This window comes from Aythya fuligula, chromosome 4 (genome assembly GCF_009819795.1).
Source record: "Aythya fuligula isolate bAytFul2 chromosome 4, bAytFul2.pri, whole genome shotgun sequence".
Taxonomy (NCBI): domain Eukaryota; kingdom Metazoa; phylum Chordata; class Aves; order Anseriformes; family Anatidae; genus Aythya; species Aythya fuligula.
In genome coordinates this window covers 49,783,522-49,807,380 of record NC_045562.1, presented here as the reverse complement: position 1 = coordinate 49,807,380, position 23,859 = coordinate 49,783,522, and the positions used below count along the sequence as shown (strand labels likewise).

The window sequence follows — 23,859 nt, the reverse complement described above, 5'->3', positions numbered from 1 at the left end:
AGGTAGTCAACTGATTAAAAAAAAAAAAGAGAGAGAGAGAGAGATTTGAATACCTCAACTCATCACAATCAGGATCTACCTGTATTGCTAGTGATGATACCTGCAACTGACTCTTGCTCTGCAAGTAAACAAAATTGCTTTCACAGCTGGAAAGAGCAGCAAGCATCAGAAACATCATAAAAATAAATCTTAGTTCAGTAACAGTTTGTTAAGAAATGAAAGAAAATAGATTCTTCTCACAAAAGTTTCATCAACATCTCAGATTAAAATTATACAGGATGATAGTACAAAAAGCCAAAGTAAGATGTGTTGTTCTATCATTTCTTTTTGTACTTCACTTACATGTTTTATAGAGTTTTTGATTTGTAATGAAAACAATGAATGTTGATTAAGAGTTCAATCAACAAACTAAAGATTTCCTTCGTAAGAACAGGATATTATAGGTCCTGATACTTGGCACAGATTTCTCTCTCTTCCTGCATTTACTTGATATCTACCTTTTTGAACTATTGGGAAAACCTATTGTAATTCTCTAATGAAAATGTTATTTACAGAACTTAATCTTAATTCTTCCTAATGAACAGAAACCATCTATTGTATTTGATTTGCATACTATGAAGGAAAGGAGCTGCACAGTAGACTGATGCAGACTTAGCATCCTGAGTAAATTGTGATAATGGTAAGTTTCATGAACAGAAGACTACCAACACTAGAGAAATTATTTTCTCAAAATCTTTTCATTCTTATTACAAATATTTCTATCATTTACCTGATCAATGACAAGCCTCTATAGTTTCAGAGGTTCTACAAGCTGATCTTTAAGAGTTTCAGTATACCATGTATTAATTACATTGAAAAGTATTCCTTGCCTCTGGAACTTTTAACTGAAATAGCAAAAGGTTTTCTTGCCAGGGACAGGGAGCATCCATTTAATCCTATAAGCTTATTTCTGGAATTAGTACACTAATCACAGAATGGCTTAGGTTGTAAGGGTCCTCTGGAGGTCATCTGGTCCAATCCCCTGCTCAAGCCAGGACACCCAGAGCATGCTGCCCAGGACACGGCCAGGTGGCTTTTGGGTGTCTCCAAGACTCCACAGCCTGGGCATCCTGTGCTAGTGCTCAGTCACTTGCACAGTGAAGAATTGCTTCCTGATGAGCAATTCAGAGGCAACCTCCAGAGCTTGGCTCCCCCCTGTTTGCACCTTTCCTTCACATTGAATTCCATTTGTTCATAGTATTCAGTGGTCATAAAATATGGAATGACAGTATTAAGCTGTTAGAAGTCTGGATATCAGAAATCCCGCCTTAAATTTTTTTGATTAGTGGTCTTTACTGTTAGAGACCTGAATAATTTTTAAAATACTGGTAACGCTAAGGAGACTCATACCATATACTTACATAAGGCAGAAGGCTGGGTTCACTGTTCACTCCACAGATACTGATTAGGAAGTGCAGAATTATTTTCAGATTCTTTGGCCAGCTGTCTGCCAAAGTAGTCCAGACATTTTCAATCTCTGACCAAGCCACTTCATCACCATACTAGAAAACAAAATAAATATCTCTCTTGAAAACTCCAGCAGAAAATAATTTTTGAAAGTGGTCTGTACTAATCTAGTGACATAGTCAGAAAAGGAGACATTAATCTTAGAAGAAGCTGTTGCCTTTTTAACATTCCAGAACAAAGTTATCATATTCTCACTTGCATAAACAAATTCTGGAAAAAGGTATGTATTTATTCATATTTGTGAATATGTATGAATATGGATATTTTAAAAGTAGAAAATTTGGCTAAACGTATTTGTATTAATTTTCAGTAAATATATATATAAAATGTACGTTTTATACACATATATATTTTACATATATATAAATTTAGCAGAGACCCCCCTGTCCCAGTTGCTGACAGTTCTGAGTAAAATTCCATTGACAACAAGATGAATAATCATTAATTTGTAATTTAAAACATAATTACACTTCAATAAGATTCAAAGACAAAGAATTGGCAGTAACACTGCAAGTGAACAATACTTTTTCTCTGCTGGAAATTGCTATGACAGGATGGGTAAGGGTCAATCAGCCTTCACTTAAAAAATCTGTTCCAAAAATCCATTTTGAGATCATAGGTATAGAGTGAACTGGGTATTATCTATCCAGCCAGATGTCTATATTGAAAAACAACCTATATACTGTTACTACATATAACACTTACCATAACATTTATATTACATTTTTTCTAATATCTCAAAACTATCTGGTATAGCCTAGGTAAGTAAGCCCAGAAATATGAACGGTAAGTCTTAAAAGTTTGTAACTATCTCTGAACACAATGCCCTGGAACACTATGTAATTAGATTTTACCTTTGCAGTCATATACATCAGATTGTTCAGAACCATGGCTGTAGCCTGTGGAGATCCCCAGCCTTCTCCTCGTAGCCAGCGCCTACTGTTCACCATCATTTCTCTGTCTTTCAGAGAATCTTCTTCATCTTCATCTTGCCGCCGAATGGTTGGCAAAGGTTTCAAGTCTACCAACTCGATGTTATTCATCCATGGCAGCAGATAATGCAGCATCACCTGTCTTCCAGCTGGGTGAGCTGTTTGGATTCTCTGACTTACTTCTGTTATTCAAAAATTACACAGATGAATTGCAAATAAATAATTAGAATTGTTTTGGTAATAACAACAACCACCACAAACCCAGTAGATCATTAAAAAAATATTAAAGTAATGCTGGTTACTGAAGTTTTCTTTTTTTTCTTTAGATGACTAGTGCAATTTCGTAACGATGAAGACAGTCTTCATTAGAGAAAATTGAAGACTGCTGGTTAATACTATGGCTTAAAAAAACTAAATTAGTTTATGCTTATATACACGCAACTATACACATACAGAGTTGCATGCACAAACACAGAAGCGCATACTGGGTTCTGGTAATTCTATAACCGTAGATTGCTGGAAGTTCTGATCAGGTAAGCTTAGTATGTATCTTTCCACTTCCCGTTCATCTCATGTATCAATTTTTACAAAATTTAAGCTAGTTTTACTCTATTAAATTTTTTTAAAATTGAAAATTGAAAACAGAATCCAATCACTATCTGCCAGTTTCACTTGTGTAGAGAAGAAGGCACAAGCAGTGCTTTCCAGGGAAAAAATGAACCATGAGGAAAATGACGTGCAGGACAAGTTACACCCACACAGTGAAAAGCATGGCAAACCAGACCGATGAGTAAGGTTCCAGCACTGCACATGTATTATATAATTAGTAAGGACAAACCAATTTAAGTTACCAAATGGGAACCGTAGAACAGCCTTTTGTGTTTAATAAGTCTTAAGAATTAGTAGCTAGAGCAAAATTCCTCTAATTGAGGAGAGAATTGAAAACCTAGAGCATGTAAAAGTATACCGATTTTGGCCAAAAAAAAAAAAAAAAAAGCATTTAAAAAGTTTTTCTTACATTAGTCATAGTTGTTTAATTGATGCAATAGGTTACTATTTTGCAACTGTTTAAAAATGCTACGGAATATTATTTTTAAGCAGGCTGCAGTAAACAAGGAAACACTAGAAAGAACAACAGAAGAACTTTGAAAATCCGCTGGAAATGATGTCACTAATAAATGATTTCTCCTGGATATTAGAGAGTCAGTAAAATATCTTTGATTCCTTGTTTCCTCTTTAATGTATTCCAAATATGACTAAAAAAAAAGTTACTCAGTAAATTCCATTATCCCCATTCATTATGAAGATGTTACCTTGTTACCCTGATTTTAGTGCATTACATATAATTATTGAGAAACAAGAACTACACATTTTGTAAAATGTTTCTGACCCCAATGAACATTTTATTTATTTATATTTAAACCATACCTGAGAAGATAGCAAGCGTTAGTTCAGGATAAGTCCTTGCTAATTCTTCTGACAGTTGATAATATGACACAGAATACAGATGTGGTAAAGGAGAAGGCTGACCCAAAACCCCATCCGTCCTCTGAACTTCCAGTTTGTGAGCATAACGGAACATCTTTGGTTCCAAAATCTGTAACAGTAATGTTCAGACTTTGACGCTATGTATACAGCTATAATGGAAGTTTTTATAAAAACACTTAAAATTAATGTATCTACTGTCTATCTAGATAGATCTCCATATATTTACTGTATTTGCAAACACTGAGGCAATTCCACAGAACAGTGAATACTTCATTTGATGATCCTCCAGTGATAAGTTTCAAAAGTTTGCCTTCTCAAAACAGATTGTTAGTAAATACATACTTTACGCTCTCCTATTTTTACTCATTAAATACGTATTTTAATATAACAAAACGTAACATACTACTGAATATTTGTATTTCCAAATAATATAAATTCCTGCTCATGAGACAAGGACAGAAACAATTTGATGTGCCAAAGATGTAGCAGGAGGCTAAAACAGTTTACACTTAAAATTAATTTGGCTGATCTTAAGTAGTAGCATTCACTTGAGAAGAAAGATGAGGCTGAAAGGGAGAATGTTGTGAATGCTGATACATTAATAGAGGTATGACATCAGTATGGACTTCACTGCTGAATTTAGCTGACAGCAAGAACCCTGGGAAAAACCTTTGCTCTGAGCCATAAGTGGTACAGATGCTTATTTTTTTAAGCATCAATGCTGCCTGTAAGAGACAGTTTAACCCAAAAGGATCTTGGAAAGCAATAAACAGAAGTAAACAACTAACAGCAGTTCCACTAATATCTCTCCATGTCAGCAGATGAGCTGATGTTTGGCATTAGTGAAAAATTAGAAAACTGTTGTAGGGCCAAATTAGAAAAATCTTCTTTATGGTATGTTGAATAAGCATACATTGTGAAAATATAAGCCTTGAGTGCTTAGTTCTTGAAAAGAGACATTTCTACTGATATCTACTTATGCCAAGTAAGGATCTGAGCTAAACTATGTACAAAAATAGAAAAGAAAAATATATAACGCATTTTCTTATGGAAAGGACAACTACACAATACCAGAAATATCTTTGTGTTTGTTTTTGTTTGTTTGTTTTTAATGCACAGAGACCATTCTTATTTTAAATCCAAAATAAAGTTTAAATTAAAATTAGCTTACAAACCTGTAATAGTTGCATAGCAACTTCATAGATAGCCCTAGTAGAATCAGCTGCTTTAAACAGTATCAGATTTAGAAGGGTCACTGTATCACACTGGTAATCCCTAGGGAAAAATGCAAGCATGAAATAAATAAAATTACATTTGTCTTTTAAAAATTTGAATATATTAATTAAAGGCTAATTCACAGGTGATATGATATGGCACAACATAATATTTCAAAAAGTTTCTCTAGTGACATACACACAAACAGGGGTGATCTCTATTCTTTAGGGGAGGAAAAAAAACATTCTACATACAATTACACTTTGAAAATGCAAGTTTAATGTTTTGAAAAATGCTATAGTACCTGTTTTGGAACACACTGGCTATGGCTTTAAAACAGCCAGCTGCTACCCGCTTGGAACCTGTGTAACACCGATCTACGGCCCAGTACATGAGGTTACTCTGGTCAGGGTTGAGTTCCAAGAGCAGCATAACTGCCTCGCAGCCCAGCTGGTGAACCTGTATTCAGAAATGAACCAATTAAAATAAAAATAAAATAAAAAATAAAAAAATAAAAAAGGCCAACTTATAAAAATGGCATAAAAAAGGAAAATAGATATTTAATCCAAAGTATCTGTAATATTCAAAATTTGTTCCAGCTAAAAATAATGAGATCACAGTTTAAAATAATGAAAGATAATACTATCAAACTGTTTAACATTCAACTGGTATACACAGACATAGATTACTGAAGCAAATAACTAGATAGCTCTCCTGATATTTTTTTTTCTCAGTTCCAAGTCTATCTTGTGCTATTTACTCTTTCCTGAACACTAATCTGAAAACATCAGATACGGGAAAGCACTTAAAAATAAACAGGAATTCCACAGTGGGATACTAGTGAGATTGATCTATGTGGAGACTTACATGTTCCCTTGAGTCTATGTATCCAGCTGGAGCAGTAATTTTATTAAGTCATAGTATCAGTACAATGGAAGCCCCATCTTTTAGATGTATAGCTTGCCTATTTATGTGTAAAGCTTGGTCTTCACAATTCCATAGGACCCCCGATAGACTCTGGTGTTTCACAGACTTCGTGGTAAAAATCTTGTCTCCTTTGAATTTATAAAGCGTCTGCTTATTATTACAACTTAACCTAGCTGATTAGTTCATAAATGCTAAATAGTATGTTTCACTCCTTGGCCTTTCCTCTTCAGTTCAGTTTTGCCTGTGCTTAGGCTGTAATTAGGGACTGCCTTCCTCAACTTTGTGAATGCACAAATCAAGGAAAATGCAAAAATATACGCTGCTAAGACAGCTTTGAGTGTAAGCCACTCTAAAGCCTTTGGGCCAAATTGACCACACAACCCATTAACGCATATGCTGAAAGCACTGAGAGTTGCAAACCACTATTTACATTGCCTGTATTACCTTTTTATCCTGTGAATCCAAAATATTATCCAGCCATTTGTATAAATAGCCGTCAGATGAGAGCCCAACATTATCTGCCACAGGGCCACAACACAGTACAGCAGACATAGCCTTTAGAAAGTAATTGAAACACATTACATTTTAGTAACTTGGATACAGCAAATGCGCTTTTATCAAGCCCATTAAAATATCAGAAAATTAACTTCTATTCAGACAAGGGAAGATGACTAAGGCTAATAAAAACTATTTAATATCTTATTCAAGAAATAAAAAAAAAAAAAACAAAAACAGATCATACCTTTCTGAAATCCCAAATAGAAAGAATTGTCAAAACCAAGAAGCTGACATATGCAAGAGTTGATATGCCAGTTTTATTGTTAATGAACTTTTACATGAAAGCTTTTCTCCTTAGGCAACTGAGGACTAAAGTCATGGGAAGTCAACATTACTAGTAGTTTTAAGAAATTCCTATAGCAAGTGTAATAGTTTATAGTATGGAAAAAGCCAAGCAGTCAACAATAGGCAAGTAGGTACAACAGAGAAAGAATTAAGTCATAAAGACAACAAGGATGTGAAAACCACCCCCAAAAAAGCCCAAATGTTAAATTTGCATTAACAAAATCAAAATGGGAATCTATTTCCAAAATTCATGAATTGCTAACTTACCTTTAATGCACAGTATTGGTGTCTGTTTATTTGCATGTTCCTATCACTGTATCTGTCCAGGGGAGTAAACATGATACTAAAAGGACCTGCCCAATGACTGAACAACATAAATAGACTGTGGCGTAGACTTTGCTGTGGAAAGACACTCCTTCTCTGGTGGACTGTAAGAAGAGCACACACAGTTAGACACACTTTTTTGCTACTGTTTTAGAATAATTGTTTGGGTCTGATTTTACTTTTTGCACTTCAATATAAAAGGAAAAATTAAAGACATACTATTTCAGTAGCATACTAGCTGGATGTAGCTTCATTATTGTCCTGTTGAATGACACTGGCGTACAAAAACAAGTTACTTACTAGTCTAAAAAATCTAAATGCACTGTCAACCAACAGGACTTCTAAATGAGAAAATAACTTGTATCATTCTAAACAGTACCAAACATCCCCCTTAAAAACTCATAATGCTAAAGTTGCACTCAAAACTAGTGATCTAAAATATTTTTATGCAAGTATTCTGAAAATTCAGAATGTTTTTGTTGCTTTTTTAAAAAATAAAATCACTTTATCAGAATATATTAACATGTTTTTACATACCTGGAACATTTTGAATGATATTTGCCACTAAGGCACTAAAATGGCATCGTATATCTTTCAACGTATCAGAATCCTTTTCATTTTCTGCTTCTAGGAGTTGTCTCGTTAGATCAACGTACTCAAGTAAAGTGTTGTTGAGGGAATGTGTTTCATTATCAAGGCCACCACTTGCACTTAAAAATTAACAAAAAATATCAAACAGTATGATAAATTTTATGTATATATATATATATGTATATGTATATTTTAAGGAAAACAATATTTACTTTTATCTCTTCAAAAGAAGTAAAACATCATCATTGCAAACACTGAATTAAAAGTAATTTATTCATCCAGCTTCTGTTACTAGCATATTCTTATATGCTATAAGCATATATATATTATAAGCATATACTTAGCAGTATATTCTTATATATTAAAACTCACTGAAGAATTTTGCATTCTTGTTATATTGGGTCATAAGAATATTAGTAACTTAACACAGAAGCACAACATATTATCGTCAGTCCTGCCCCTACCTGTGACTAATGACACCAGCATCTGCCAACAGTTCAAATATTCGTACTAGTTGTACTCGTAAAATATCTCGACGCCTGCGTCGTTTCATGTTCTATTCAACAAAGGAAACACAGAATTAGATAAGTGGATAAAAAAATAAAACTGAAAATATAAAACTGCATAGCATATAAAAGCATTATTATATCTCTACTAAACTGGCATCAGTTATCTGGGGTACCAAACTTCTAATATAGGTTACCAAAATTACTAACAATTTTACTAGACCAGACAGTAAACAAAAGCTATCCCTGTTGTAACTGCAGGAGATACATGGTTTACCATTACACATATTATCAAAATAATACACTTTTTATTTTATCACTCTCCCATCAGAAAGTAAGACATAAAACAATGAACTGAAGTACAAACTGCAATCCTCCTACATACATGTACTTACATGCAAGACTAAGAAAACACACTATAGCCCAGTAACATTTTGAAACAGAAGTGGTGTTTCTTCCCATTACTAATACTTAATTACAAATTTATTACTAATATTAGCAATAAATACTAAGAATATTTAAGACAAGTAAGAACAGTTACCACAAAAAACATTGAGTAACCATCTCACCGTATATTACTTCTATGGATACATACAGAGGGTTCTAAACCCTCCTGTAAAACATGCTCTCCATTAGAAAATTTTTAGTCATACCAGTCAGCCAGGTGAGCTTACAGCCATTTTTGTTTTAAAGAACTAAATAAAGCTGGTAGACAGTAGAATTCAATCCTATGTCTTAGGTACTACCAATTGCAGGCACATTACTGATAATATAATGATGTAACAACAATGTAAAACTATGCTCAGGTAACAGGAATTAAAAGAATGTGGAAAAGGTTATAGTAGTTTTTTACTCATTTGAAACAAAACCATGTTGATACAGGAATAATAAAGAATACACACACACAAAAAAAAACCTACCTCTAATATAAACACATCAAAATAATTTCTAAAAGTAATGTTTTACTTTGTTTCCTGGTATACTGACAGTTTTTAGGTGCAGAAGTTAAACAACATAACTAACTTTTATTTACTACCATTTGTGAGAAGATAGATAAAACTGTGTGAAAATATCCAATTACCTCTGGCCTTCTTTCAAGTGCTTCCTTAATTATAGGATGTAATTCTTCTATTAGTTCCCTGAATTAAAATAAGAGTTAAAAGGATAATAACAATCATTAAATTCACATCTCAACTAAAAGATATTTCACAGCAACTAGTGTTAAAATTTCATTTAAAACACCTTTAGAGGTTTTCTTTCTTTACCTGTAGCTTTCTGAAATAAATCAGGATTTAAAAAAAAGAGATGTTTCTGAGAAACAGATTTTCCTAATTTAAAGACAGACCAAGGATACCAAGGACACCAAATGGATGTCTCAATAACTACCACTAAATTTTAATCTCCCAAGTATTATGGCATATTTCTATTAGAGATGACTTTCATTCATTTGCTTATTCAGGGTTTAACAAAAGCTGATGTTGCAAACAGATACTATAAGGAAAAAAAAAAAAAAGATGTTGGCAGCTTATCATACTATGTTCTTTCAGTTGTCATGATGCATTTAGTTGTTAATAAATGTTGCTTCTCTAAGGTCAGTAACAGTATGCTGACAGACTAGTCAGACTAGTCTCTATGAAAAATGAAAAACATCATGTTTTGATGTTGTGGTTACATTCCCAATTTGTTCTGAAGCTCCAGTCTTTATTATTACTCAGTTCCTTCTGCCAAACTGCAGCTATCTCATGACTCTAAGAGGGAGGACAGAGGACAGGGAAAGAGATCAGTAGATATGAGATACATGCAGACAAGCTAAAAGCTTGGATAAAGCTTACTGATTTTACTTTGATAATTGGTTATCTACTACTACCTCCACCACTTTAGATTTGCTGGAGCATGATCCACATTTTTTCTACTTTCTGTGCGGTTCTAATTTAGACATAACAAAAGCATAATCCTCTTAAGTTTTCATGGTAAATGACTGACTCCTCTGCCACACCATTCAAAGGTCCTTCTTCAGGAAATGCATCACAGTGTTGGGAAAGTTGCACAAATTTTTGTGGTCTGCTCAATTACAAGAGACTTAAGTATGGTTGTGGATAGTTTCATACTTTCTTTCAGACTAACGAAAAAAAGAATTTGGAATCTTTTTTTTTTTTTTTGGTGGTAAAACATACTAATGGGTCATCTTTCAGTGGAGAGCACAAGACACCTAGACAAGTTTATGTGATTACTAAGAGAAAACAAAAGAGAAAAAGAATATTCTAGCAGCTTTAAGTGGTGTTATTGATAATGAGTTTCATTACTCTCAACATGATGAACATTTCAAATGTTAATAGTCCATAGCCTGTTTTTTCATAGAAAAGTCTTAAACATCAATAAAGGCATAAAATAATAAAGTTAGTTCAACCTCTTATAATCACTGTCACACAACTAAGTGCTAGCAAAGACAGTGATAATCCATTTCCACGGATATATAATGCTTAAAAAAGCTGCAAATGTCTTTTTTTTTTCTTTTTCTTCTTGAGCTCTGTTTCCCCAACTTCATAATCAATTAGTATAAAAACAGATGAAACACGACAATTACCTAAAAGCTCCTGGGTTGGTCCTGCCAAGTCCCAGTACAAGGGATTCTGTAATTTCCATGCTCTCAGAGCGCATCATTGGAACTATGTGCTTAAACAAGGAAGAAGGGGATGGAATGCCAATGATCTAAGAAGAAAACGGAAATAAAACAGAATGAAGTTACCTAACACGTAGGTGGTGACATTAAAACATGCTATAATTACAGATTCTTCTCACAATAAACACTGATTTGAACTACTTATGATAAAAATAAAGTTTCTGATCTCTGACACAGACAACGTATTTCTAAAATAGTACAAAAAGCACGTCCTCTCTCTACTGTGATCAAGAGGGCTGAAGGTAATTGTGAAGGCCTCAGAAAAATCAGTGTTTAACTACCCTTGTGTTTGCTGTTTTTTCAGTTAATTTACAAACCTCTTGTGGAGATCTCTTCCCATCTGTTTGGTACCCACTGAGGCTCTCTACTGAGTACATAACAGAGTTGAAATAAGATTATTACTAGATCAGTTCTTCTCCAAGAAGTGCTGGGAGTGCAGCTACACAAAATCTTCACAGTCAGCTGAGAAGCACAGCATTAGATATCTTTGTGATATTCCATGAATTTGAAAATCAAATGTATAAAGTGACCTGTTGGGTTATGTGGCTAGCTTTGGACAACATCTTTCTGAGGCTCTTCCATGTTTATCTTGAAGACGTTCTGACTATAGGCACGTTTCTCTTTTCAGGGAAAATCTTAAATGGGAATTTTGTTAGCTCTTCAATTCCCACTTGCATATTAATTTAAGAGGACAGCCTACAATCATCATGCAAGATCTTTTGGTTCTTTAAAAGAAAAAGTAAACCTGTTGAAATGATGATGATGACTTGTATGTTTAATGTATCTGGCCTCCTTAAGAAAAGGAATTGGACTGCAGGTGTCCCCCTCCTTCTGCCCTCAAAGAGAAAAAAGGAGGATCTTGGTAACAAACAACCAGAATAGGCTGCTTCTGCCAAAAACTTGCTCAATCCATGCATTATCTTCACTTCTACTTCATCTTCTACAGAAGCCAAAATAGAAAAATAAAAAAGCAAACAAACAAACAAACTGAATCTGCAGGTGATATGAAGTAATGCAGACAGAAACTGATTTGTGGTTTGGAAAAATATAACAAGATCCATCATGCCTGAACAGATCACTGCCTCAGCTAGTGGTATGAGAGGCTACTTGCTCAGAATTACCGAGGTGTACTGACAGGAAAAAAAAAAAAAAAAAAGATTAGAAAACAAAACATTTCCTCATTATCACCAGATAAGACTTTGAGACTGGGTTTGCATTTTCATTACATGATTAGATGTTGCTTGAAAAAGCATAGGCAAAAAAGCCTCTACAGCACCAAATGGGAGAAGTGCACTGAAACACTATCCTAAACCAATGAAAGACAAGTGTATCCTAAAATGTGTTTTCAGATTAATTACACAAGCTTTTAAGAATCATAATAATTATAAGCCTTGAATATTTCTCCTTCAAATCACATGTAGTTAGAGGTATTTATAGTAAGCATTAGAAGAACCTACTCTTGAATCAATGCTATAACCACTGTCAGGAGTAGACGCCAGCGTCTCAGGAGGGGAACATCTCACAGAGCCAGTGGAAGTGGAGGAGTTTGAAGAAGATGCTGCACTGCAGCAAAGGATCAGGTAGTTTCTCCAGAGCCCAATGTAGGAGTCACTGCTTGTAGTAGTATTCACTTTCTTTGCATTGATAGGACTGCTGTTTAAAAAAAAAAAAAAAAAAAGGTCAACAGGTTTCATTTTGTTTCTGCATTGAATTCATTTTAAAATTATACATGTCCTTGTTTCCACAACTGTTAACACTGTAAACTCTGAATAAATTATTCAGAATAGACCTGTACATATAATAGTCAAACTTGTTGAACTACAATATTGCCAAAGGCATGAATTAATCTTTACAGCAGATAATTTTTCTTTCAAATAGAACTGCTTCAACTTTTTGTTACATAAAGCTGAATTAAACCCGTAGAAAATATTAGCAGTGCACGTTATCTTACTGAAACGTGATAGCATTACAATGATGATAAATCAAAAATGAGCTTACTTTATATCCACTTGTGGAGACAGCAGATGGAGTCTGGTATAAGCAAACGTCCAAGCATAGCTTACAGCTGTTGGGCAGTGTTTGGGAAGATTTTCCTGTTTCATAAAACTTGAAAGGCTTATAATCCATGGATCTTGGGCTTGAGTCACATGTGCAAATATCCATATATGTGATGGACTGACCACATCAAACTGGTGGCTGATTGGAGAGGAACTCCAGTCAGCCAAAGTTTGTAAATCTATTGAACTGGGACAGTATAGTAAAGTTGTCTGTGTGCATTTGGAAAAAATAAAAATAAAAAAGAGAGAGAACAAGAAAAAAATTATATCCATGCATATTAAATAACATTTTTTCATTGTTAAATATCTAATAAAATCTTGAGTGTCAAAAGCATACTTGGGCATACATAAGGACACATTACTTAATTAAACCTAATTCATATTGTTTTAGAGAAGTTCCTAATATAGCTAATGACAGAAATACACTGCTTGGAAAGGAACTGGATATTAAGTAATTCTAAATTATTAAAAAGGCCTTTTGACTCATGATGACTTATTCTTCCAAAAGATTCTAGACTCTTAAAGATTCTAGACTCTTAAATTCTCTTGAATTCCAACTCATTTCCTAAACCCAAACACAGAAAAGCTTCTCTTTGATACTTAAGGTTTAAAAATAAATATATAATAAGGAATTCAGCTGTCATTGATACTTATTATGGCTCTCATCATGGATAAAGGACACAATGCTTGTTAGACACTATATAGCTGCAGAAAAAGGCAGTGGTCTTTGCTTCCAATAACTTGTGATCTGTGAGTCAAGTGGAAAAAAAAAAAAACAGACACAAAGGTATTTGTGTGTGTCTGTGTGGTCTGTGTAATGTTCTCATTATTGATCAGAATACTTACAATGTTGTCATCAGCTTCACAACATTCTTAAATTTTTTTGAGACCCTGGGAGGGCTTTTTTTTAATGCTTTTTTTTTTTTTAATTTATTTATTATTTTTTTTAATTAAAAAAAAAAAAGTAATTAACAGCTGATAAAATTAGCCTGAATGTAATGACACTGATTTAAAATACATACCATTTATCTGGGACAAACAGATTTAGAAAAATACATCACCTTACATCCAAACTAACATGAAACCTGTCCTACCTGATCAGCCCCAGTAAGATGTATGAAACTCTCCAGGATAGAAGCACTTAGTCTGTCCATTACATCTATAGCCAACTCATCATCACTCTACAAAATACAAAGCATAAAAAACTCAAAGTCAAGAAAAGCACCACCCTTTCATTAAGCAGTTACATGAATATGCCATCAGCTCTTACCTTAGAAATTTCTAGAAGTGTAAACAAGGCCCTTATTTCTCTAAGCACGCTGACTGCTAATCTTCTGGTTGCAGGCCTTGTGCTGCAAAGAATGACCAAAGCGAAGCCTTCCACCACATGAAATACATTGGAATAAAGGGTCCTCTCCAGAGGAAGGGTATGGGCAGTCCCATTGGATACACCACGCTAAGAAACAGATCACAGAAGTTAAACAATTTAAGAAAAAAGTAAACACAGCCAAGTTATAGTTCTTTTAATAGCAATGGCAGAATTAATTAAAAGTTATTTAGGTCTTGTTTGGCTACTAGTCATATTTTACATTCTGAGAATAACATTATATCAGCTACTTGTTATTTTTTGTCTCTCTCTGAATTCAGTCCAAACAAATACCACAAGAAAGTCTTTCTTATTTCACTTCCTTACATGAATTATGTAGCGAAGGCAGAATTAAAAATAAGGAAATGACTCTCTCATACTTAATACCATATAAAATTATTTGAACCCCTTCTATTTGTTAGTGAAAAGTGGTGCTTTTTCTGTAGATCTACTGTTTAACACTGCTGTTTAACGTATTTCCAGTCCTGCATACTGACTTTTGATGTAAAGAAAAATGTGGCATTGAATTAGTGTGTAGAGACTACTTAATAATATTACACTGATTTTTTTTTGCAAAAATATTTAAGATAATAGGTCTAAGAATGTTCATGCACTGTAAGAAAGTAAACTGACTTTTCAGTAAACTGAAACAATAAAGCTTACTAATAAAATTGTACGTAGATTAAAATATGTTTAATACCAAAGGACCTTATTTAAAAATACCTGAGAATCTTGGGTTTTATTGTGGATTTGGGCTGCTTGTTTCCACTGATTTATGAGCTGCACTAACATTTTTACTGCATTGTCAAGAAGCGTTGGATGGACATCAGTCACTTCACGCACAATAAAATATACAAATCCTGAAAGAACATCTTCCCGCCAATCTGGAAAATCAAGCATTAATGCTTGGAGAGTATTGAAAGCCAAGGCACGAAGTTCTTCATCCATATGAATTGTCAGCCTGTTTAGAAAAAATATCAGTATCATCACCCTAGATTTGCATATTTTTAATGAGCCTTTACAAATTAAAGTTTGGTGCTAACTGTACTTTCTTGTAAAATGTAGAATACTTCCAAAAAGATACATCTCTGCACCGTATACATCAGAAATTGGCTACTAACAGAAGATCCTGCTACTAATAAAGTAAAATAACACAAGAGTTCAAAAAACTGAATACAAACATGTAATTTTCAAGACTGATCAAATTTTTCAAATGTGCACAGGTCTGGGGCCCCCCAGATGTTGATCTGTTAGAAAAGGTCCAGAGGAGGGCCATGAAGTTGATCAGTTTGAGTTTGTAATTTCAAAACTAAAAGCTATTCTGTATTCCTACACCAAGACCTTTCTTACATTTTTTTTTTTTAAAAGGAAGGTTTATTGCTCTAGTAATAAGTGAAGACTGCCTGTATGTACCACAACCCCTGGTTGCCCATTTATCTCACCTACTTATCAGTACTGATAAGGCACATTCAATTTAAAATAAGATAAGAGATGGAAGAACATGCATAGTGTTCTATGCAAAATGCAAAAAGGAAGCAGGTTAAGTAGAGAGCGTGCAAAAAAGTCTCCCATTAGCGTTTGTCTCATTTTGGTAATGTCAGATAAGCATGCCTTCACAATAATCTGCAGTTTTATCAACAGGAAAAAAAAATGACAGGAGTAACAAAATGATTAAACAAGTGTAAAAAATATAACAATAGAAATATCTACTTTCCAAAAGTTTATCTCTAAAAATAAGTGCAAGATCTTCCAAGTTAAGTTTACCTCCTGCTCCTCCAGCCAGTAATACCTGACCAACTGATGAGGTAGAACAATAGGAGGAATAGATTCTGTATGCGCTGGACTCACACTTTATATTGCACTGACAAATAGCTTTTAAAAAGAAGCTTTCACTACAAGCAAAATTTCATTTCCCTTACCTTGCAAGCAATTCAATGAGGTCAGTCCTGCTCATGCCGTCTGGAATCAGTCTTGGGATAGCAGCAATACAAGTTCTGAACAAATCTATCTTAGGTTTTCTTTCACCCCTACAAAACCAGTTTATAATCAACAAAACAACAGGAAAATCTACTTCAGTATACCACAAACATTTTCAATCTTATGTCAAAAAAAAAAAAAAAAAAAAAGTTTTAGCATTAATTAATGAAATTAGCCTTAATTTAATTCAAGTAAAAAGCCAACATATGTAACGTATTAATGATGGCCTCTAAAACATCACAACATACAAATAACCATGACAATGAAAATACCGTAATTTTATACATACGTAATCATGTCTTCAGGTTCTTTATTAGACATCTGCACACTAGTCATGCACATGGGTCTTCCAACTTCTTTGTCCAAATGCCTAAGAATGCTGTCCAGCGCTTTTCTGACTTGAGGATAGTATATTGACATTCCTGAAATGGCAAAGAGTTCCAATAACCTCTTTCACTATTCATGTTCTCATTTAATTTTTACATTTTTATTAAAATATTTGCCACATTCAGCTTGGGACAAATTTCTAATTGTACAGAAGATGACATGAAACACATTTTAAGTACTAAAAGAAAAAAAAGCACATTAAGTGAGCAGTAGGAGGCTCTGTATGAAAGTAATAGTTTCTCTCAGGAAGAACATAAACATCGAAATAATCATTAGTTGCTTTTTTCTGCTCTGAACATTTTAGTTCTAGTTTGAAACAGGCCCTTAGAGACAACTACCTCATCTGCAAAAGATCAATAGAGCAATGGGCTCAAAAATGTCTTTCTCCACTTCAGCTGTGTATTGAGGCATTCTAGAGTGCCATCAAGGGAACAAAAATTGCCACGCTAATTACCACAGTAATTGCACTCAGTCTTCTGTGTGCTAATTTGGCTGTAAAAAACATATTTTAAAAAAGCCAAGGATCCTTTTATATACACCAGAAGTTCAACATTGTGTAGCAGCCCTCTCAAAGAATCATGTTAAAGCACACTACCATTACCTTCTCGCTAAGAATTAAAATAAATACAGAAATTAAGTTACGCAGGTGTACTCTTTGAGAATAACTGAGAACTTATCACAAAAGACTACAACATACCTATAACTTTTGCTTCCTCATCTGTCAGAGTTTTATTTAGAAAGATTTTCTTCACACGCAGAGTATTTCCTGAGGGAAGAACAACTCCTGTTGTTGGCATTGGTGGTTCACCATCTTTCTGCTGCAAACTATCTGCTATGACAAGGAAGACTCTGAGGCCTATATTCATCCTCTACCAAAGCAGCCAGGGGAAGAAAAAGAAAGTAAAAAACAGAAGGAATTATAACATTAAAATAACATAGATGAGACAAACCCAATTTGTATTTTCCCTTTTTAAGCAAACAGTATTAGTAGGACAGACATTATTTAAATATTACATATTAGGGTAACAAAAGTATCAAGAATAAAATTTAAGCCTCAAATGCCTCCCCATAACTCTGATTCCAGTTAACTGAATTGGCATGGACTAATATACTGGATGTTTTACCATACACAGAACTAAAGGACTCGATATGAATATTGAGAATGATACACTGAAGACAGGCATTGTCTCATCTACTAAACTGGGTCCTGAACTATAAGAAGTCATTAGGATTTCCCTGAAAAAAGGCTTTTGGGTTATACTCTAACAAATACTCACAAATACTGAGTTTATAGTTGAAATGAGTCTAAACTGCAGTAGTTGTTAGCTTACTAACCAGAAATGAAACACCAATTGTATGCAACTGCAATTACTTTAGTTTTATCCCCTTTTGATATTTCGAGCTTTTAGAACAGCTTGAAAATAGTTAACCACACTCCCAAAAATTTGCCCCAATACCCTGTTCTCAGTGCATGCAACTAACAAGCTTATTACCTCTGGATTAATAGTAAAGGTTTTAGGTGATTTTCCAACACTAAGAAGATCAAATATTATTTCTTTCATTGCAAAATCCAAACGTTCCTGTAAAGGAAAAAAGCTTGATATGATCATCTTGTTTCTGTTAGTATGCATAGTTTAATTTATGCTTCATTGGTACAGAGTATCATGTCTTAAAAGTTTAAAAAAAAAAAAAATCCCTCCAGTTTATTCTTATGAATTAATACTCATTTTAAAATATAGTACAGTTCAACAGTCTTTAATATAATACATCGAACAAAAACCCAAGATACATTATGGTAACATTATCAGACTGGTAAAAGCCCACATGAGCTACGAAATGGATCAAATAAGGATGCCTTTGCAACCTCAGATTAGCTCCTTTTTGCATTATGATTCAGGTTTTCTTTGAATGGTTATATACTATGTTTACATGTAGTTTCAATCTATTCCAATTCAAGAGATGCCAACTGAAAAAAATGTATCAAATTGAAATAAATTTTTTGTTGTTATTATTAGCTTTTTAATGAATTTTGTTCAATCCTTGAAGATCAGAAATGTACTACATATGCTAGAAAAAAAATAACACAACCCAGTCTGATATATAAGACAACTGAACATTCCCTTGAAAGGAACATTTTATTTCTGCTTCTGTTAAATAGCTCTTACAGATGATGACAGTTGTGTTAGTTAAATAAAGTTTTCACAGTAGGTTACTAATTACATCTACTTCAGCCTGAGAATGCCTGATTTAAGTCCCTGGGATCTCATTAGTGGAAGTGCTAAGTTGAAAACCCTGGTTGTGTTAATAAATTTTATCTAGTTTGGAAGAAACCTGCACCAAAAACCTGGAACTTCAGCATTTATTTTGTGCTGAACTTCAGGTCTCCAGCTGTTTTACAAAAAACACTGAACACTTAAAAGCATTCAGAAACTAGAATGAGAAGGGCAAAAGGAGAATTCAACATGAAATTGTGTACTCAGAACAGAAATCAAAAAGAATAAGGAAATAAGGTATAGGCTTTTACAGTAAGGCTGAAGCAACGAACATCTACTAATTAAGAGCACTCTATTTCACTTCTGGATTTTCTCTGAATTAACAATAAACAATGGTGAACAGGACTAATAAGAAGCATCTTGACTTTCCCAATAATCTGTTTCAGTTTCATTTTATACCCAGTTCATTCACTAGCTTCCTGTTGAAATTTGGGTATGTGCCCACTGATTGCAACAAATAGCTTTCAGTCTAGGCAGTACCCATTATCCCATCCAACAACTTCCTGTTTCCTACTGCTTTTCAAGGTCTTTATGCCAATATATCTTCCCAATTCAGCTTTATTTTTTTATTTCTTTCTTTCTACATTTGAGTGAGTTGCTTAATATTCTTTCTGTTGCAAACCATGCAGTAAGGAAACAGAAGACAGATGTTCTCTTCTTTGGATACCAGGTGCCATAGCGCACATCAGCATGACAGACAGAAATCGGGAACAGAGATTTCAGAGAAGGGTTTTGTTTAGTTTCTGAAGCAAGTAGGCAAAACACAGTTCAGATGGAAACTCTAAATTTAAATCACAAAAATTTAGAGTGAAATTTTGTGAAATTTGTGAAGCTCTCAGTCACTACTGAGAGCTTTCAATATTTTCTTTCAGATGAGTTCTTAACTGTTATTAAATTCCATGATACACAAGAAGTCAAACAATTTTTTTTAGCTGATCCCCTGACACAGTTGAGCCATCTCATTTTGAAAAATTCCTGCACAACTCTGCTCACGTTAAACACGTTTCTTGAAATAAGCTGAACTGTACTCAAAGGCTTAAAGATTTGATAATTAGGAAGAGGAACCCTAGCAAACAAATATAGATTGTGAAGGGTTTTTTTCTGTGTAAACAGAAACAGATAATTTTGGAAGCTGAAGCACAGACAAGCTATCTATAAGATGGAAAAAATTAATCTATAAGGTTAATAATCTAGTACTTTATCCTGATAGATCACATCCTGCATATTAGGACAGCAGAAGCACCCAAAATAACACCAATCATAATGCAATACAAACTACACACTAATGCAAATAGTGACAAAAAGAGACAAATAGTACTTATATTATTGTATTATATATATATATATGTACACATGCCCAAGGCAGAGCAATACAGATGTAAATACTAATCGTAATATTCATAAACAAGTTACTGAAGTTTAGAGAAAACAGTTTTGTGACTAGTAGAAATGAATTAGTCATACCATTCTTTATATATATATATATTTTTTATATATATAATTTATATATATATATATATATATATTATATATAATAATAATTATATATATAATTATTATATATAATATTATATATAATTATATAATATAATTATTATATAATATAATATTGTATGTAATATATAATATATAATAAATATATATAATATATATAATATATTTTTATATATATTTGGGGAAATTTTATTCAATATATAAAACCATTATAATGCAGTACAAATATTTTTAAAAATAACCTTTAATTTACATTTCTTCCAAATAATGTTCATACTATTCTCGTATCTCCACCTAGACATTTTCTTACCTGAGCAATGAACTGAATAATCTTCACAAATATATTCAGAGGTGTGTCTCGTGGGACCACACTACGTGATCCTTTTGGAAAAAGTGCTGATACAATGCTCATGAGACGACTACAGGAATTGAAAAACAAATATAAATAGTCAAAATGTTGTTTTAAAAGTAACTTTTTCTAATAGCATAGATGTTATAATTCAAACTTAGAAGGAGTGTGAGAGTTACTACTACATAACACAGAAGCATATGACAGGTTCTGTCATCTCCTGTCATATCTGTCATCTTCTGTCATCAAAGTACAGCCCTCCGTTGTTGCAGGGAACACTGTAATGGATTCATTTATAAACTGACTAAGATCCTACTTTGTAATTCCTCCTGCAGGAGGAAGAGCAAAATTTGAATGACTATTCCAAATTCTCATTATACTAATTATTAAAAACAAATCTTTTCATTTTCAGACTATACATAGAGATGGTCACTTCACACCCTAGTTGTTCTGGTACCATTACTGCCTTTTAACTAAATTTCCCATTTCTTATCTCTCCATTCACTTCTGTCATCACATATATAAAAGACAACTGCAGATTGTCTTCCTTCTCCTGTTCAAACTAAACAGGTTCTCTTGGTTTTCTCTGTTCAGATGAAGTCTTTGTTCCTCTGTTTACCCAACAAGCCCATCCCCATGGTAGCTTCAAGATCTTTTTTAATACCACTAGGAAAATAAAACAAAACCAGCAATAATTTACAATCCCTTGCACAGTGAACTTACCTTTGAGTTACAGTGTTGCTTTCACATTTTATTCTAATAACATAAACCCACAATAATCTATACAAAGATTCCAGTGCAACTCGGGACATTTTGGGATCTTTATTCTATAAAATAAATGAAAAATACAGTTTCTGTTATTTGTGAGACATTCAGAAAATTCTACTATTACTCTTCTGACTTTTGAGAATATTTTTTTAACAATGAAACTGCTGTGTTTAATACTGACTACATGTTTTAATGTGTATCCATAAAACCAACTTTATATTACATATTTCCAATACTATTTCAATATTTAACCAGTAACTTGAGATTATTTTCTCACTCTGAAAGCAAAGGATTAGCTAACAAGCAGCAGTTTCTTGAGATGAATAACAAGAGTGCATTGCCTGAAAGAACTTCATTAGAAAGCCATCTGGTAATGGATGCCTACTTTATGGCAAACTTAGAGTTTGTCTAAAACATGGGAGTAGCTGCTTTGGATCAGGCACAAAGTCCATCTAAGTCCGGTGAATACTAAGTCCAGTGTTTACAACAGCAGACAGTAGCAGGTGCAGAAGAGAAAGAGTGCAGGGCAAGCGTTACTGTATGAAGTTCTTTTTTGTCTGAAAGCTATTTCTAAGAGCTTAGCTTTGCTCCTTGTAGCTCTTACATTGTGTAAAAGTGAGTGACAGTAACATTTGTCATACCAGCTCCAGCAATCCCTTTTCCAGCTGAGGATTCTGACTGCATTTATAATCTTGAAGTATTTGATGGGACTCTTGGAATTGGGTAATATTAGCCAATATTGGGTCTTAATAGCTTATGAGCAGAATAAATGACTCCCAGTTGGCACCTTTTAGGAATTGTCTCAGTTCAAAAAAAAAAAAAAAATTCTTCCCCATATCTAGCAAAGTCTTGTTGTTTCAAGGCACATTTCCGCCTGATGGCTTGAACCAACTGATTTCACTTTTGAGTGGCCTCAACCACAAGCCGATGAATCAGAACAGCACTGCTACACTGTCCTCCTGGGACAAGTAGAGTGCAATTTCACAATGGGTGTAAGTCGATCTAAGACACAGTACCGTGGGAAAACATGTTCTCATCTTTGTTTTTTCCTCAGCAGGCCCACTGCCCCCTCTGCATTGACTCAAGCAGTTAGAAAGTCCAGCTCACACCAGTAAGCCAATTCAAGTCATTTCATGGCTCTGTCTGTGCAACCGCCTATCCAAAGACAGTAACTTGGATGGCTTTAACATGGGTGGGTCATGACTTTTGGTTTTGGCTTGAAGCTTACTTCAAGAAAGGCTAAATGCCCATTACAAAATCGCAGAGGCCACAGTGGGTCTTCACAGACAACATACATGATTGTTTATCAGAATATTAGAGTTAGTCTAAGACAGTGATAATGCTGCTCTACCCTTCCTTTCACATACATCAGTGGGCTCCTACCATTACCCTCAAATTAGGGCATGTGCAACTAGGCAGTGGGTAAACACAAGAAGGTGATATGAACAAAATCTAAACAGTGTAAAAGTGCACCTGCTCCTGGTTAATAATCAGACAGGTGAGGTTTTACTACCCAGTTAATGTATCAGCACTGCTTTTGCAAGGAAGCAGCAAATGCTCACTCAAAACTGTAGGAGAAGGACAGATTGTGATAGTTTTAATTTCAATCAATTTAAACTACCAAAACCCAATGACACTATTACTTATCTAATCTACAGGCCAACAGTTCTTGGTGTTTGAAGTAGGATTATGAATTCATTGGTACATACATTATCAAAGTCCAAAATGCAGTCTCTACAACTTTTATTAATTGTAACCCACTTGAGTGATACTCTGTTTTTTTTATATTTGGTATACCAAAGGGGAGATTAACTTACAGGTCCAAATGAAAACCAAAATTAAAGTTTTGTTTGTTTGTTTGTTTTTAAGTGTAACAGGATTATAAATACAGCAGTACTTCAAATTTTGTAAGCATTGAAAAATTACATTATGTCTTTCTATACCTAGGAACAAAACAAGCTAGAAGAAAATGGCTTTTTTTGTCTAATTATGGCACACTTCTTGTATACCTGCTGTCAGTATGTCAGTATTTCCTTTTCTCTTTGAGATTGCTGCACCTAGATTTCAGTATATATGCCTATATAATACCCTGACCTGCCTGTATTTCAGCCCATTTAGCTGATGCACGGTAAATTTTCAAGCACCCTGGTTTTTGTTTAATTGTTTTCTTCCCTAA

At 33.9% G+C, this 23,859-nt stretch overlaps 1 protein-coding gene across 14 annotated transcripts in view; it reads right to left on the bottom strand.

Annotated features, from left to right (window-relative positions):
* Nucleotides 1–23,859, bottom strand: part of FRYL (FRY like transcription coactivator) — a 171,570-nt gene that overhangs the window by 47,574 nt on the left and 100,137 nt on the right. For all 14 annotated transcript variants that reach the window (XM_032186044.1, XM_032186033.1, XM_032186039.1 and 11 more), the window contains 22 exons: nt 21,639–21,742; nt 20,877–20,985; nt 18,293–18,379; nt 17,497–17,668; nt 16,702–16,834; nt 16,355–16,462; nt 15,159–15,396; nt 14,340–14,525; nt 14,164–14,250; nt 13,011–13,279; nt 12,470–12,665; nt 10,917–11,041; nt 9,414–9,471; nt 8,291–8,382; nt 7,773–7,945; nt 7,179–7,339; nt 6,513–6,623; nt 5,446–5,600; nt 5,102–5,201; nt 3,867–4,035; nt 2,361–2,620; nt 1,401–1,541 (listed from right to left, as the gene is read on the bottom strand). In XM_032186044.1, the coding sequence (XP_032041935.1) occupies nt 1,401–1,541; nt 2,361–2,620; nt 3,867–4,035; nt 5,102–5,201; nt 5,446–5,600; nt 6,513–6,623; nt 7,179–7,339; nt 7,773–7,945; nt 8,291–8,382; nt 9,414–9,471; nt 10,917–11,041; nt 12,470–12,665; nt 13,011–13,279; nt 14,164–14,250; nt 14,340–14,525; nt 15,159–15,396; nt 16,355–16,462; nt 16,702–16,834; nt 17,497–17,668; nt 18,293–18,379; nt 20,877–20,985; nt 21,639–21,742 (3,234 nt within the window). The remainder of the gene's footprint in view (nt 1–1,400; nt 1,542–2,360; nt 2,621–3,866; nt 4,036–5,101; nt 5,202–5,445; nt 5,601–6,512; nt 6,624–7,178; nt 7,340–7,772; nt 7,946–8,290; nt 8,383–9,413; nt 9,472–10,916; nt 11,042–12,469; nt 12,666–13,010; nt 13,280–14,163; nt 14,251–14,339; nt 14,526–15,158; nt 15,397–16,354; nt 16,463–16,701; nt 16,835–17,496; nt 17,669–18,292; nt 18,380–20,876; nt 20,986–21,638; nt 21,743–23,859) is intronic.